At 38.4% G+C, this 16,151-nt stretch overlaps 1 protein-coding gene across 1 annotated transcript; it reads right to left on the reverse strand.

The window, feature by feature from the left end:
• Positions 1-86: 86 nt before the first annotated feature.
• Positions 87-10,705, reverse strand: LOC102704608 (kinesin-like protein KIN-14I). Its single transcript, XM_006652916.3, has 23 exons — positions 10,107-10,705; positions 9,602-9,674; positions 8,862-8,993; positions 8,483-8,712; positions 8,078-8,405; positions 7,431-7,530; positions 7,158-7,339; positions 6,942-7,057; positions 6,719-6,821; positions 5,941-6,093; positions 5,715-5,861; positions 5,423-5,623; positions 4,564-4,728; positions 4,358-4,501; positions 4,087-4,227; positions 3,783-3,977; positions 3,572-3,698; positions 3,282-3,484; positions 3,015-3,197; positions 2,784-2,879; positions 2,124-2,321; positions 1,217-1,488; positions 87-924 (listed from the first exon to the last, which is right to left on the reverse strand). The coding sequence occupies exons 1-23, from the start codon at positions 10,235-10,237 to the stop codon at positions 732-734; spliced, it is 3,813 nt and encodes a 1,270-aa protein (XP_006652979.3). The 5' UTR covers positions 10,238-10,705; the 3' UTR covers positions 87-731.
• Positions 10,706-16,151: the final 5,446 nt, after the last annotated feature.

The following is a 16,151-nucleotide window of genomic DNA, read 5'->3' on the forward strand; positions in this document are numbered from 1 at the left end:
TCTACTCGACCTATTACTCATTTTTAGTGGAGTCATAAAATAAGTAAATATTATATTAAAACCAATATCCTGTGCAAAAGACAGTTAACTTTGTGCTAACAAAATGACTCTTCGATGCGCTCGTCTAAGTTTGGTTGCGTGACTTTCGAACCTCGCACCAGAGGAACTCGTGTCTGCTTCCGCCAGCCAAGCGTTGGATAGTCGCAATCTGCTGTAGTCTGTAGCTGCAGGGTTGTTGTCTGGAACAATATTGTACAGTACAGGTCAACTTCGAAAGGAATGAGGTCACACCAACAATAGGCAACTGCTAGAATCACTTGGCTAGCATTGCTTCATCGCCCACGATAACGTGGAAATCACCATCTTTGGTCGCCAAGTTCATCTGATGCTACAACCATTTGCTACCGTGCGAAGAAGTGGAAGAAAGAGCAATCATCGCACGCCAAATTTCTAGGGGAAAAAGGTGCTTAGATCTAATAACTCTTCCACCATCTGATTCTCCTATGAATGTGCTACAGTTCCCTTTGTACAAAAGGCGTCGTTGCCATAATATAATCTGTTACTATACAATTGGTGTACAACATTGTTAGGTCATATCGGAAGGTTCTGTTAGCGAGTGATTGGTGAGCATGTCGGCGTCGGCACGTCGCAAATGATTACCAGCATCAGCCACCTCTGCCGACGGTGCGAGGATGCAACCAGGGGCGTAGCATTCTGATGGTACCTCATTCTCAGCTAGTCAAGCGATTGTCAGCTTTCTCCTTCGCTGTCCTCTCTTCCTGTATTTCCTCCAGGTCGTCGTCCTCGCTACGCTTGCCAGCTTGCTCCTTCCAATAAGCAATTAACTTCTTCAACCTCATGATTTCCTTTGGAGCAACATGCTTGCTCGTATCATTGACAATGCAACGCACTCGTGAAGCATACCTACAAGATGGAAAAAAAATGGCAGTCAATATTCAACATGTGTACATGATCACCAGGGGGATGACTCAAAAATACCTATATACACCTATATACTGGAGCAAACTTTCAAGGAATTCGTTAAGCAAAAATATTTGCCCTATTATTAACTTGATAGAATGGGTCACAACTATCACTATTGAAAAAAATATGTAACAAACAAATCACAACAGCATAAAAATTGACAGGAGTGATCAAGATTGGGTGGGGGCGGGGATGCAAAAGCAGCGAGTAAATGAGCAATAGAAATTCATACATGAGTGAGTTGTAAGTCTCTTCCAGGTTGGACTCTGCTGGTGAGACATTCACAAACATTAAGGTTTTCGCATTGCCTCCAAGAGAATCACTCATCAGCATCGTCAACTTATGGTTCCGATAAGGTATATGTTGTCCATCAGAAGATAAAGCCCCAATAACATCAGCCAGTGCAGAAAGAGACTTGTTGATGCTTTGAGCCTCTTTCAGTTGTTTTCCTGCTGAGCCAGACTTTTTCACCCTCTCAGAACCAGCAAGGTCCACAAAACTTAGCTGTTCACACAAAAAAATTGAAAGCTTATAATAGCATCTCAATGCCTAGCTTTTACAGTAGCATATAGTGTGCTCTGTACAACTTTTTTATTTTTAATTAATCACACCAAATAAACAACAAGAAAATAAAACTTAAAACATAGTTTGATGTGGTAGATGCCTAAATCACATAAGCAAGTGCTACAGAACTGTGCTTAATTTTACAAAACATATATTCTGACAAGTGTTCCATGATAGATCTTCCCAGTAAAAAATCAAAACAAATGGCTGCAAAATTACAAAAATAACTAGGTGTAAAGAACTATTCTAGGCAAACAAGTGTCATTCATATGAAGGCAAAGCCTATCAAAATGAGGTAAGGTATGGTAATTAATATTCATAATACCACCACTGAATATGGCCATATATGGGTATATTTTTAGTTTGATATCTGAGGAATGCATCATGCAAAGTTACAAGTAAATAGGTATTTCAAAGAACTGAAAAATTAAGCAAATATAAAGGGGAAAGTGCTAGACACAGTTAAATGGAGAAAATCAGAAAACACTCGAATATAATATTTTTTTAGTGTGAAACAAACTGGTTATTAGACATGGCAAGGTTAGCATGAAGCTTCCAGTAACAGCCTGCCATACCTTTCCTCTTGCATAAGATTGAGTCTGGAGATTGGTACTTTCAATAATGATTGAAAGAATTAAATGAGACCTTGAGCTCTCATCATTCATGTTTGTTCCAGCTGTGTGTCTTCTCTCAGAACCTCTTAAAATTATAGCTCTCAATTCTTCAAAACTTGAAATGTTCACAACTGTCACATTTTCAACAGTAACAACCCCCTAAAAGGAAAATTATACATAAATTAGCTCTATAAAACTGCAACATAGCAATAATTCATGAACATCTAAAAATAGACACATGTTAACAGAGGGAAGACCCGAAAGGAATCTGCATTGGTTCAGAGGTTTGTCTCTACTCCTGACTATTATTCCTCTCAAACTATAGCTATTTGCATTATGCGGTATACAGGAATTCAGTTAAATGTAACCAATGCATCGTTTATTACCTAAAAAGTGCTAAAATTGATTGTCTATACGTGCAGCTGCAAGTAAACCAAACTATCAAAACTAATATCTTACTTGAAGTGAGCAAACATTAATTTTGTAACAGTACAAAATGTTACTTTGAGGCACAAAATATAGTAAAATGGAACGTAACTTGTCTTCCTAATCAATAGATTTCAAGGAAAAAATAGAGAGCATGTGAAGCAAGAAGGTTAACATGATATCTTGGGCATATACCTTGGAATCCTTTTTTATTTCCAATTTTTGCCGTGTTGCATTTTTGGCCAACAACAGGTCCACAAGATTATCCTGATAAAGTTCAACCATATATGCCTGCATATCACATGAAATAGTCAAAAATAAATCACTTTGTCAACAGTACAACTATTGTTTACACAACTCAAAAAAATATGCATCATCTAACTCCAATGCATATAAAAGAATTTAAGATGCGAAAAAATTTCTTACCTTCAACGAAAATGAATATTTGTTACCATCACGCTTTATCACCCTGAAAAGCTCGGAGGTAGCCCTTGGGGTAAGACCGGGATTGTTTTCAGATCCATAAATTGTAAAAGTTTTTCCAGAACCAGTTTGACCATAAGCAAATATACAGACATTATATCCATCAACAGCCGACTGTACTAGATACTGCATCACAAAGTTCATGATAAACACATGGAGTCCAAATCCAAATAATCTAAAGAGCACATTTATGTTATTAAAAAAGGTCACCTTGGTGTCCTCAAATACTTCTTCTTGGGTAGTGTTAGCATCAAAAACACGGTCATATATATGTTGTTTTGACTTGTCATCTTTCCATGGATGAGCAACTGTAAACTCATCAGGACTGCAAACGATATTTTTGTCCTTTTCCACAAGCTCTTTATCATTTAGAGGGCGCAGACGACAAAAAACTCTTATTTTTCCTTTCATATCTGTGGGCAATTATGACTCAGTTAGAAACCAAGTTATTGTAAAATGCTGTAAGAATAAAGAAAAGTAAATACTTATTTCTGGCATACCTTCAATTGTGTTATAATAACGCTTCCTCAGAACCTGTTCTTGCTTATAAAGATTTTCAAGCTCAATCAATTGTGCTCCTTGCCTTTTAAGAATCTCAGCAGTCTGTTGGTTTTTTCTGTCAATGTCCTGAAAAATGCAAAATGGAATTTTATGATTTTCAGAAGGTCCTATAAGAATATTGAATGTAGTTGTTATATATCTTGCGCATACCGCTTTGAACTCTCGTAACTCATCAAGTTCTTTGAGATTATTTTGCAATGTATCCACCTCAGCGTTTCTCAAGGCAAGAGTTGATTCAGCAACATTCAAGGAATGTGTTCTGCTTTCCAATTTTTGCTCCAATTCAGCAATTTGACGTTTCAGCCTATGAGATTCATCCTCATAAACTCTTTCCATAGAACTTCTCTGTATAGTTCAAGGAACCATATACTTAGAAATATGAAATAAAAAAAATCTATGCAGTGCTCACAGCGAACAAGAATTAAGAGAAAATCCAGAGTAAGCAGATAATAACCTCTTCACATTTTGCTATTTCAAGCCTTTGAACTTTCTGATCAAGCAGATTTTTTTCCATCAATAACTTCTTTGATAATTCCTTTGAAATATCAAGCTCTTTTTTACAGAATTTTAACTCCTCCTCAAGCTTTGTTAACATCTGTTCAGAACCCCCCAAAAAAGTCAATTCAATGATGACAACTTGCAAACCTAGGGTTGGCTACAGAAAGTACAACCAAGTCATTTAAGACAATGCACAGTCTTAAAGGTATGTAACTGTTCTAAGATACCTCAATGCTACTGTTGACAGTCCCTACAGTTGGGAAAGTATCTCTCTCAAAATGATTTCCAGATACTCCTGTTTTATTACTGCTCTCTTGGCTCTGACCAGTTTTTAATCTGGTCTCCAGTCTACTTTTCTCCACCAGTGCAGCCTAATAAAATTGCAAGTTAGATTATACTAATATATAGTCAAGCTGACAGTCTATGGCCATACCTGCAAAGAGGAGTCCTTTTCGTCACAAAGGGATTTTAGCCTATCAAGATCACTTGCTACTTCTTTAATGTTTTGCCTTTCAGATTGCAAGGTATCCCTCAGCCCTTTCAGTTCTTCTTGCATATCTCTTTCTTGTTTTGTCTTCTTTTGTAACTCCTCCCGCAACTAAAAAAGAAAAACAAGACCAGTGACTAATGATATGTAAGTGATTGCTTCTTCCATGTTAAATATGCAATGCCATTATCTTCAATTTGTTGCAAGACCAAAGTTAGATCTGAAAGATATAACCTTACTTTTACTGAGATTTCTAGTATTTATAAGAGAAGGCACGGAAACTGTTTAACTAAAAATGGAAGATGTACTTGAAGCACTCCATGAACAGGTGCTTAAAAGAAATATGGTGCTAAAAATGCATTCATGATTTTAACCCATATTCTCTGAACGTCCACCAATAATATCAACCAACATTGTATTATAGATCTTTCAAGTTTGGACCTACCAGTCTAGTTCACCATCTAGTAAAAAAAAAGTGAAATTACCACACGTATTGAAATCCTTCAATAAGCATGATTTCAGCCCTTCACCTAATGTATTTTTTTATGTGATGCTGCTAAAAGGTAAGTCATATATACCCTTCACTTTCTTTTTCTCCATCATCACAGAGGGGTATAAATTGGCGTAGGCCAGACAATAGTACAATAATAGTCAGGTGATTTAGGTATTGAATTTGAACTAGCACAGAAAATCACATTAATCATAGAATTCAACTAGAGGAAATAACAGGACATTTCTCCCCAGATTCTGAACTATAAGAAGTGTTCATTATTAATATTATTTTTTTATGGCCAAAACTACTCACCAGATCTGCTTTCTTTTCAGAGTCCTCAACTGCTTTGGACAGTTCTTGGACACGTTTCTCATATATTTCAATATTTGGTGGCTTATATGTTTGAGCAACATCATTTTGAGAAACCGCACTAGTAGCAGAACGTGCTTTTGAATATCTGCGGAGCATCACATCATTGATATGTGTCTGAAGTGCTACACATATTTCCTCGCCCTAAGAATCAAAAGGTTATTTCAGCTTATAAGATATAACAAGATCTTGTAAATGATATAGTTTGAATTATTCCCTGCTAGACATAACTAACCTGCTTAGTTTCAAACTGAAAGATATGAAGAACACCAGCAACTCGCATCTTAAAGAAAACAGCGGTATTGCTGCTCCCAAATTGCATGATATCTCTCAGTTCTGCAGAGTGAAGATACTCCTTGGGAACCGGACGGAAAAAGTGAACCTGCATTAGTGCAAAAAAGGAAATCAGTTATAACTAGCAGAAAAGGTATAGCATTTCAACATATGATTAGGCATCAGACCCCTCGTTTGTTGATTCCCAGAATGATTCTTCCAGGTAGAAGTCCTATTGGATCATCAATCTTCCGAACACTGAAGAATACCGAGTTCCCGTATGGAAGAGTCCTTAAGATTCTGAGAAATTGTTGCCTCGCATCATCTTTTGACAAATGTTCCTGAATGCAGCAATGAAAATATAAAATACTTAGGTAATTGAGAGGCACCGAATATATTTTGCATGGTGCCGATGCTTTGTATCGATAATAATAAAGGGGATGGCACATGAGACTGAAAGTATGATGGTACGCAGGATACATGGGACTATCCAGGTTTGGGCCTTCGAATAAGGTTACAAGGTCAGGGCCCTAACCGAATACAACTTCGGTTTCCTTATCTTTACATGATATTATTTGATTGGAACTTTATACCGTGTTGTGGGATACAAGGTAGCATATCATCCAAGTTCTAGTCTATCTCATAAATCATGAATCCAGGCTACCCCCTCATAACCAATTATGCATTCTATGTGGGTACCCGATATCCATATCATCCACACATGGTAATTCAAATTGAAAAGTTTACTATTTCATCTAACTTACATTGAAAATAATGCATAGAGAATCATAAAATGATTTAAACTTGCAAAACTTCCCCTTTCTTACATGTAGAGGATGGTCACTTATTGCTATGATGGATATACGCCATGGAGTTAAATGGGAAAAGTATGTTACAAATTGAATAGGCCTAAAATAATCAAATCAAGTTGTGTGGCACCATAAAGTTGTATAGATAGACAAATACCATTAACTGATAGCGTGAGACAATGTCAAGCTCCCAGTCTCGCTTTGCTCTTGTAATTGCAACTTGTCTGGGTAGAAACCTCTCTAAAAGAGATATCCATTCACTAGCAAGACAAGAAAATTGCGTGTTAATAAAACAAAAGGATGTATCTTAGTGTTACAATAGCTGAGACTACATACACAAGTGAAATGGGAGATCAGGCAAGGCCTTACAAAATACTTACACACAGGACTCAGGATTGTCAACAAAGCCGATTTCGACCAATATTTGCAGAGCTGATAGTTGTGCAGCATCATCCCTACCTACAGGATAGTTTCCTAAAATATAATCATGTTGTAACTGCACAGGCATGATATTAGTCAGCACTTGCAATGAAAAACAATATTACTTCTATAACGTAAGAAACAGCAGCGCTTCAATGGGCTGCCCAGACCAGTACCTGGACATATGATAGTTGAACAAACATCGGATCAGTTATAGCCTCGTCAGACTCGCGGAAGAGGCGTTTTTTAAATACAAGCTTGCAATGTAAAATTTCTCCTTTGTTCCGGTCCTTAGCTGCCTTGAACTCAGATAGGAGGTCACCAATATATTTGTTGTCATCTAAACCAATGTACTCCTCTGTGTATGAAAAGTAAGGAAACACAAGTGCTGTTAGAAACAACAGAAAAGGGGGAAAGGTAGCCTTGTAACTTTGCACTGAAACAAATACCATTGCCAACTTCTGAAGACTTAGCTCCATTAACAACCTTTCGGCATTCAAAAAGGCTGAAACTAGAATATACTGAAAGTTTGATAATGCCAGCAAGTTCCTGTCATTACAAAATGTTATGTTTCTTTAGAGATTACAGCATCAAGTAGTAACTGAAGCGAGTACAAATTGGAGGAACAAGTTTGGTGCTAAAACAGTAAAAACTGTATAAAATGCTGTGATAAATAATACAATATTTATGATATTCAAACTGAGTTGTGATGTTCTTGGGAATCTCTACTCTGTGGTCAACCAGAAAAAAAATCTAACAAATTGAACTGAAACTCTTTTTGTATGGAAACATTGAAAATATATTTTGACATACAAAAATGAAATCAATTAACTGACTCTCCTCAGTACCCATGCACATAAAAGAGATAAGTTCATAGTTTTTACCTAATTAAGCCCATCAGTTGCCAAAAAAATCATGCCATGCTCATATGATTTTAATGAATTACCCATACAATGATAGCTTAATCACATGAAAGTTGCATCCCTACCAACCAAGTAATTTCCCGTGTCTAACTATGTCAATCATTCTGAAGATTCGTCGACAACATAAGCACAAATCAATTTCAAATTTACTTGCAAAGGAGAAATGTAAATACCTCAACAGCATCAGCAACAGTTGTTGCCATGTCATATGTGATTTCTTCAAAAGTTTCATCCAAGAAAAAGACAATTGTTGTAAGCTTACGGCTCGATAAAAGAGCTTCTATCTCCTCCCGCGCAGGAATTGTAACCCTAGGCCCTGCCTTAACTGAGCGTTTCAGTGCATTTAGTGTGTTCAGTGCTAGAACACGAACATCAGAATCAGTTGTAGCACCATGAGCAATATAGTGAACATACTCAGACAAGTATGCTCCAATATCTTTGCTTGGTGGCATGGATGATGCACATAAATACATAAGCTCCCAAGCTCTTATTAACCAAGCCCTGTAAGTACAAATAACAGCATTCCTAAAACTTTTGTATCCCATCAAGTTGCTATCCATGAGAAATCTATTGTTTACCTGTCAGGATTGTTACGTGTTTGTTTTGAAATCTGTGCAAAGAGCTCATCTCGCAGTTCAGAACGCTTCAAGGTATGCTTGTAAAGCTTTGCAACAAGTTCAATTCTTTCATCCAAATTTATTATAGCAGGTGAGTCGATACCCATGTACTTCAGTATGACGTGGAATAACTTAATTGAGCGGCTTACAAGGTCGCTGCTTATTTTTAACAATGACATTGGAATAGGATCCTGCATAAACAGACCAAAGAAATTCTGGTTAGTAGAGCAAATATAGCATTTTTATCATATTCTTATATTATTGCAAAGGTTTTGAAAATTGCAGACAACTTGCTCAAAAAGCAACCTAACGGATATGTTACGGGGTTTGATGGCATCACCTTTTGGAAACACAGCATATCTTCCAAGGTGAACTTTTCACGAACTTGTGGTCCCACAGATTTCTTCGAAAAAAATCCACGTTTTCCAGCAGAATGGATCTGTTTTTGCATTGCTTTCAGAAAGCCCTCTACCTGTCATACAGTACTACGATTAACATGGTAGTCATATTAACGCATACAAACTGACACTAGTAATTGATTATATTGAAACATTTCTCTTCTCCTATTGAATCACAGCAGATACGGAAACACAGTGACAAAATTTGCAAATATACACAGAACTCCAAATAAAGGTAAACTTCAGTACTCAGATATCATCCAGTTTACTACAACCAATGTGAAGAGTGTGAGGTGTCCTTTCGTTTTTCTGAACCTAGTTAGCTTCTTACTCTCAGATACTAATGTTAAAGGATAAAATGACTTAGAACGAGGTAGAGAATCCTATTTTTATTCATTAAGTCAGAATAGTGCAAAATGCATAGTTGTATGAATAGCTATCTTCTCCCTCAATGTTTCACCCTCCATTTCTAGAGAAAACATCAATTCTTAGTTGTTACAGGATCTCATCAAATTTACTAGACGGTGATAATTATGATGTACAACTTCCGTCTCGAACAATCAACTGTTGCAATTATACATAAACCACTAAAGGCACCACATAGATACCATCCGCAACATCAACAATTGAACATGGATGAGATATTGGTATTGGCATGGGATGTAGGAGTTCTATTATATACCTGGAACCTATCGATCAGTGGAATTGCTCCAGCAAGCTCCGGAGGAATTGACATAGACAAAGTCGTCGGCGTACTGCAAAAACAGTAGCTCAGAGAGTAAATAAGGATCCATTCTATCTCATAAAGTTAATGAAAATGCCATGTGAATGTGCACGGAACACAGCTTGGTAATAACAGTGTCCCACGAAGAAGGTTAGAATAACAAAAAAAAAATGGTACCCAAAGCATTTATCCAGTAGCAAGGTAGGCCAGGATATCGAGTACAACAAACACACCCAATTATAGCGACACTAATCCAAAATAAATGAGTAAATCCTTGTCTGAACCCAACTTTTCCTCCACTTTCCAGCAGCCTGGGAAACTTTTAGGTAATCAAAATGCAATAGAAAATTCAAAACCTCGGACGAACAAAGCTTATCAGAAATTTCAGCAAGGAAATCGAGTCGTTAAACCACAAGTCTACAATCGAGAGCAGAAACAGCATAAGGAGGAGGCAAGCACTCACGGTGGCGCGAAGCTGTAGCCGTCGCTATCGTACCCATCGCCGGCACCGTTCATGCTGGAGGTCGCCGAGCCGTGGAGCGGCGTGGCGGCGGCAGCCCCGCCGTTGCTTCCACCCACGCCGCCGGCCGCCATCTCCCTTACCCCGCCGCCCTCCTCAGAGACGCAACCTCCTCAAGCCACAACTCCCATCCACCACGCCGCAATCGCCACCAACCACCACCAGAACCCCTGAACCCCCACCACCAGTCCGACGCGGAGCAGCGCGAGCCTCAGATCCAGCGAGACCGGAAAAACGCAAGCAGAAGCAACAAGCCACTCCAAGCTCCAGCCCTCCTCCCAACTCCCCGCTCCGCGCGCGCAGCAGCTCGACGAACGGAGGCAGATCCCGGCAATGCAGTCGCCCGCGAGTATAGATAAACAGCACGCGGCGCGCGGTGGTGGTGGTGGGTGTCAGGCTGGGACAGCCCGAGGGAGGAGGGGAGGACCGGGTCGCCGCCGCGTCCGCCCGCGGCCGGCAGGACGAGATCCAAGCCCGAGGCAAGGCGAGGGGGCGGCGCGGGGGCGAGGCGGTGCAGGAGGAGAGAGGGGGAAGAGGAGAGGGGCTCACGAGAGGAGTAGTGGTGGTGGCGAGGACGAGGAGGCGGAGGGTTAAAGAAATCACGCAGCAGCAGCAGCGGAGGAGGATGCGAGGGAATTACTCCGTTTCCGCTCTCGTCTTCGATTTTGATTTTTTGGAATGAGAGAGAGAGAGAGCGGCCGAGGGGGAGGTGTTTTGACAGTTTATTAAGTTGAGTTTTTTAAATTGTTTATTTTGGAACGAGAGCAAGGGGGGAAATGTGGGCCCGCGGTAGCGTGCGTCTACCCAGTGGAGCCCGCAGTACAGTGGCATGCGGCTGCCACCACATCCACGGTGACATTGCCCGTGAAATTGTGAAAACCGTCACGGAAATTCTCCTTGTGGAGCAAGCATTGTTTCCGTAAAATAATACCGTGAGAAACACTTTTTGTTCTGTTTATATTTATGTATTAATTAATACAATGGTATATATATATAAGTATCTATATGAATTTAGTAAAAACTAAAAATATTGTAAAACAGATGTAGTATACAATTTGATTTTCTAAAGTCTTTCAATATTATACTCGAATGAGATTAAAAACTCTAAAATAATTGACAAGTTTAGAATATGGGTCCGTCAATTGATCAATTATTTAAAAATTTTAATTTCATCAATCAAATATGATCGTTGTTGTTGTTGGATGATAATCAGAAAAAAGTCAAAAATCTCATACACGTTCTCCTCCTTTAGCCCACATGTATTGCACGCGTGTTTGATATACATTGTGCGCATGTTTGACAGAAGAAAAAAAATCAAACGTTTAATCAATAGCAAAAGTGTTAGAGTATTGTTTTCCTACCTAACACCTCTCATTTAGATTTTTTTCTAAGCTCTCTCAACTACTCTTTTACTCGTAAATATCTCTTATTTAATAAGATATATATCTTGGTCATTTTAATCATTCTTTTTCTACATAAGTGTTCATTTACTTTAGAAGGTAAATGAGCAAGTATAGTACTATCTCCGTCCCAAAATAAATTTATTTTTTCAGTTTTAGATACATTATTTTAATTCTTCGTCTTATTTGAACTTTTTTGCGATTAATTTTTTTATTGTTACTAGATGATAAAATATAAATAGTACTTTATACATGACTAATTTTTTTAAGTTTTTGAAGAAATTTTTCAAATAAGACGAATGATCACACGGAAAAACGAAAAATAAAATTATCAGGGACAGAGTTAGTAGCTTTTTTTTTTGGTTTTTAATAAAGCGAATCGTACGAACCCAGCAATGGCCCCTCGTTGGAATTGGACGACGTCCATCAATCCATGCCCCCCTGCGGTTCCACGTGTATACCAGTGAATGAGAGGAATAGGATATGCCATCGCTTTCTGTCCCAATATTATGCCATCTTAATTTGTCCTGACATTTTGCAAGCCTAGTATTCCTTCAACATTATGGAATGTTGTTGTATCTAGGTTAGAGTAAGGTTAATAATATAGCTAATTTATTGGTTACAAGACTTCTTATAGTTTTTTTTATAGTTCACTCATATAATAATTAACTCTTCATTTTTAATGTAGAACCCACATATCTCTCTTATATGGTGTTTTGGTTCTTGTGCCTGAGCTGGCTATAAGCAGCCAGCTTCTCCTCTCTCTCCTCCATTCTCTCTTCCAGTATTTAGCTGCCTTATAGCCTGCTATTGTACTTGCTCTGGACATATTTAGCATTAGACTATTGGTAATATAACGCCATACAAGGTTGACGTGACGAGAGCTGCGAGCGTGCCGTTTGGCAGAACGTGGTGTCCTCGAACGATCGATACCGAACGAAATAGAGAGAGAGAGAGACCTCGTATCGCTTAACAGCACACAGGTTTTACGGTCTAGCAGTAGAACAATGTCATAATGACCAATTAAAAATTTTAAGCCTGAGTTAGCGAGAGACATTCACCGATAAAATAATAATTCATCCGTCACAAAAAATATAAAGGTTTGTAAAATTAAATTTGTATCATAGTATAATAATTTCATGTCTTGCTCCTATGATTTCTGTTATTGACTATTCAAGAGCCAACCGGATACATAGAAAAGATAATCATTTTAAAATTTAAAAATTGGTCACTCGAGTGATTAAGAAAATCTTTTAACAACTCCTTGGTTATGTTAAACATCATGTAAATAATTATATTTTAGAATGGATGTACATGCCAATAATGCATGCACCTATGTGTAATTTATTTCTCTATTACTGTAATTACATCCGTCCAAAGTCCTCTTGTGTAGGATTCATCCGCCGTCAAAGAAAACTAGGGAAATCCGTTTGAAAGAAAATCGCAAAAGGTACCGAGTAAATAATGAACTAAGCGGTTGAATAAAAAATACTTATGGCTCTAGGCCTAGCCTACAATACCCTCTCCATTTTAGAATATATGGACATATAGGATTTGGATTATGTACCAAAATCTGAGCATTTATGGCACTATTCTTAGTGCTATTTATCGCATATTTATATTGTATATACTTATTATTATCCATATGGATAAAAGCATAGAAAATTTTATACATTGAGACGGAGAAGAGTCATAAAGTTGTATTTAATGGTTAAGGCTACGTTCTTTTGTGATAAAAGATAAAATAATTTATGATTTTTGTGTTAGCCATGGAATGATATAGATGATTTAATTAACTAGTATAAAGTTAAAAATATACTTAAAAATTACTTTTATATAGAATTATTTTATAAAAATACATATTGTTTAATAATTCGGGTAGTACGTGCGAAAAAGATAGAATAGGCTTTCGCGAAGAAAGCAGCCTATTGTCTATTTGTCGAGCACACTGTGGATACCGTTAGTCACATGCCAACTCCTTGGTTCTAAACCTAACGTGTTGTGGTCAGGAAAAAAAAAGACGAAAGCAAAACACACTCCTGCAAAGCATCCGGTAAATACCGACGCTCTCGACCGTTTCCTGTGCCGCTACGTGCAGACGTACGAAGCGGCAGCGCGGAGTACTGCTCGCCTCGCGTGGCCGTGCGCACCGCCACCTAACCATAGCATCTCATGGCCCCAGCACGCGCGCCAGCAATAAGGGAAAAGACCGAGCTAGCTATGGATTACGAGCTTGTCTGGTTGCTGCCCTGAGCAAATATGTCTGACCTGAGTCTGGGCCTGTGATTTGTCTGAGTTGTGTTTGGTTAGTGCCATGAAGATATTGGCCTTATAAAACTTGACTGAGCGCACACGCCTGCGTCAGGCCTAGGAAATGGGTCGCCTGAGCCAACCTCTCCACTTGCCTAAGTATTAATCATCTCATGTACTGACCAAGTAAAAAAATGGGCATCACAAATTGAAACAAACAACACCTGACCATTGTATCTCCTCAGGCTTATTTTCAAAGCATCAACTAAACACACTACTCTCAAGGAGACATACCTGACTAGGTAACTTTGCTATCCAAGCTCATGCTACTCTTAGAGATATAAAATGCTCAGGCAAGTTGCTCAGGATAGCAACCAAACAAGCTCGTACACGCGCGCTCGCGCAGCCCGTCAGCCGCAGCCGGCAGCCCACAGACGCAGTGCAGATCGATCGATGCGCGCGACTCCGCCGACCCAAAATCCCAAGCAACCGCGCGCAACAGACGACGGTTCGTTCTACGGTGGTAGCCGCGGCTGTAGTGGGGCTTGCCCGGCGTGACCGACAGAGGTGATTGTTTCCTGCTACATTTATAAATAAAAAAAAATTTTGAGTAAAATTATATATATATTCCTATAGATCTAAGAAGTAAACGATAGAAATTAAACTCTGATAAAAAAATTAAAATATACTTTAAATTTAAATTTTAACCCATAAGTATGAAAGTATAAATGGAAACGGAGACACGATCGACAAGGCAACGCGAGGAGTCCTTGGCCTCTACCTTTTGTCGTTTTCACACGAGTACGTACGAGATATCTGAGACGAGGGGATTAATCACAACACAGAAAGGAGATCTCGTCGCCTTTTTTTAGTTTAGTTTACATGGCTTACCCTTTGCTGGGGCCCGTTTGGGCGTAGGCCTACCATGTGAGATGCCAGGCGAGAACACCGATGTGATGATGTACCATGAGTACGCACGTACGTTAGACAACGAAAGCCATCGTGCAGCAAACGATCGATCGGTGTATACACCACGACACTTTACTGATCCCCTCAAGGCCCTGAAAAGCGTAAGTTTAAGCGACGTGGTTCGGCATCAGCTACGTCGACATCGACAGCTATTGTGTGTTTCAGTGTGTCTAAGCTTGTTGGTAGTAGTCTGGGTATCCAAGTCAAGAAAGCTCAGGAGTTCACTTCAAGTTTTGCCAATGGACTGTATAGGAGTAGCTACGAACTGACCAGTTGTTAACTGGACAAGCCAACCGATCGCCCAGCGACAATCGCACTACGAGTCTAGTATAACGCTCCTGATTGTTTTGACTATCCACGTACACAACGAAGAAAGTAGTAGTAGTAATGTTTTTTCTTCCAGGCATGTGTAGTTAATTGAACAGTCTATAATTCAAAATACTCCATCCTGGCCTGTTCCTTCACAGGGTTCACAAAAAAGTCATTACAGGATTATTTTCTTGGCCTCTCGTGAAAATCGTTTAGGGACAGTTGAACAAGGATAAATTTCGGGCATTTCACGGGGAAAAAATGACATCCAGTTTCTATCTAACTGAATCAGTTTCTAACAATCATGCACATATGTCTTTTCGCTTTTGCTTATAAGCCAAAATTTAAATTTTCAATATTAAATTTAAAGTTGATTTTGGGGTTTTTTCATCGAAGTTTATTTTATAGTGTTGATTTTTAGATTGCTAAGAATACATATATAAAAATTTTATTCATAATTTGTTTTCCGTTTATAAATACGCCGTTTGGTTTTTTTCTAATAAAAAATCAAACACTCCCCACACGTAAAATCGCAAAGCTAATTAATGCTAATTTACTTACGAACCACGAGGAAGCTAGCACCCTGTTGACAGGGATGGTTTCGTTCCCAATTCGCACAAAAGGAAAACCATCCGAATCCACACGTTTCAGCACTAATTCTAAACGATTTCCGATAGTGTTGAAATTCTGCATTTAATAACTAAGGGGGTGATTGCTTTGTTTTTTTGGTAAAAAAGCAAGCGACATATTTACAAACAAAAAACAGTTTATGAGTAATTTTTTTATACACATATTCTTAACGATCTAAAAATCAAGACTACAAAATAAACTTTGGTGAAAATTCATCAAAACTAATTTTAAATTTAAGATTGAAAATTTAATTTTAGCTTACAATTATAAGCATAAACTAGGAGATGAGTATAATACACTGGTAAGATGCGCATTGGAATTAGGGGCTGTTTAGTTCCCAAAAATTTTCGGCCAAAAACATCATATCGAATATTTGGATACCTAAATAGAGTATTAAACATAGATAAAACGAAAAACTAATTATACAGTT

The sequence above is a fragment of the Oryza brachyantha genome, chromosome 4, assembly GCF_000231095.2.
Source record: "Oryza brachyantha chromosome 4, ObraRS2, whole genome shotgun sequence".
NCBI classification, from domain to species: Eukaryota; Viridiplantae; Streptophyta; class Magnoliopsida; order Poales; family Poaceae; genus Oryza; species Oryza brachyantha.

What these genes read in the sequence shown, in the direction of transcription:
- LOC102704608 (XM_006652916.3), bottom strand. Translation starts at nt 10,237, where the DNA reads ATGGCGGCCGGCGGCGTGGGTGGAAGCAACGGCGGGGCTGCCGCCGCC. An exon ending in TTCAGTTTGAAACTAAGCAG is followed by an intron (nt 5,624 to 5,714) that starts GTTAGTTATGTC and finishes TTTGATTCTTAG; the next exon opens with GGCGAGGAAATATGTGTAGC. An exon ending in CTGTCAACAGTAGCATTGAG is followed by an intron (nt 4,228 to 4,357) that starts GTATCTTAGAAC and finishes GGTTCTGAACAG; the next exon opens with ATGTTAACAAAGCTTGAGGA.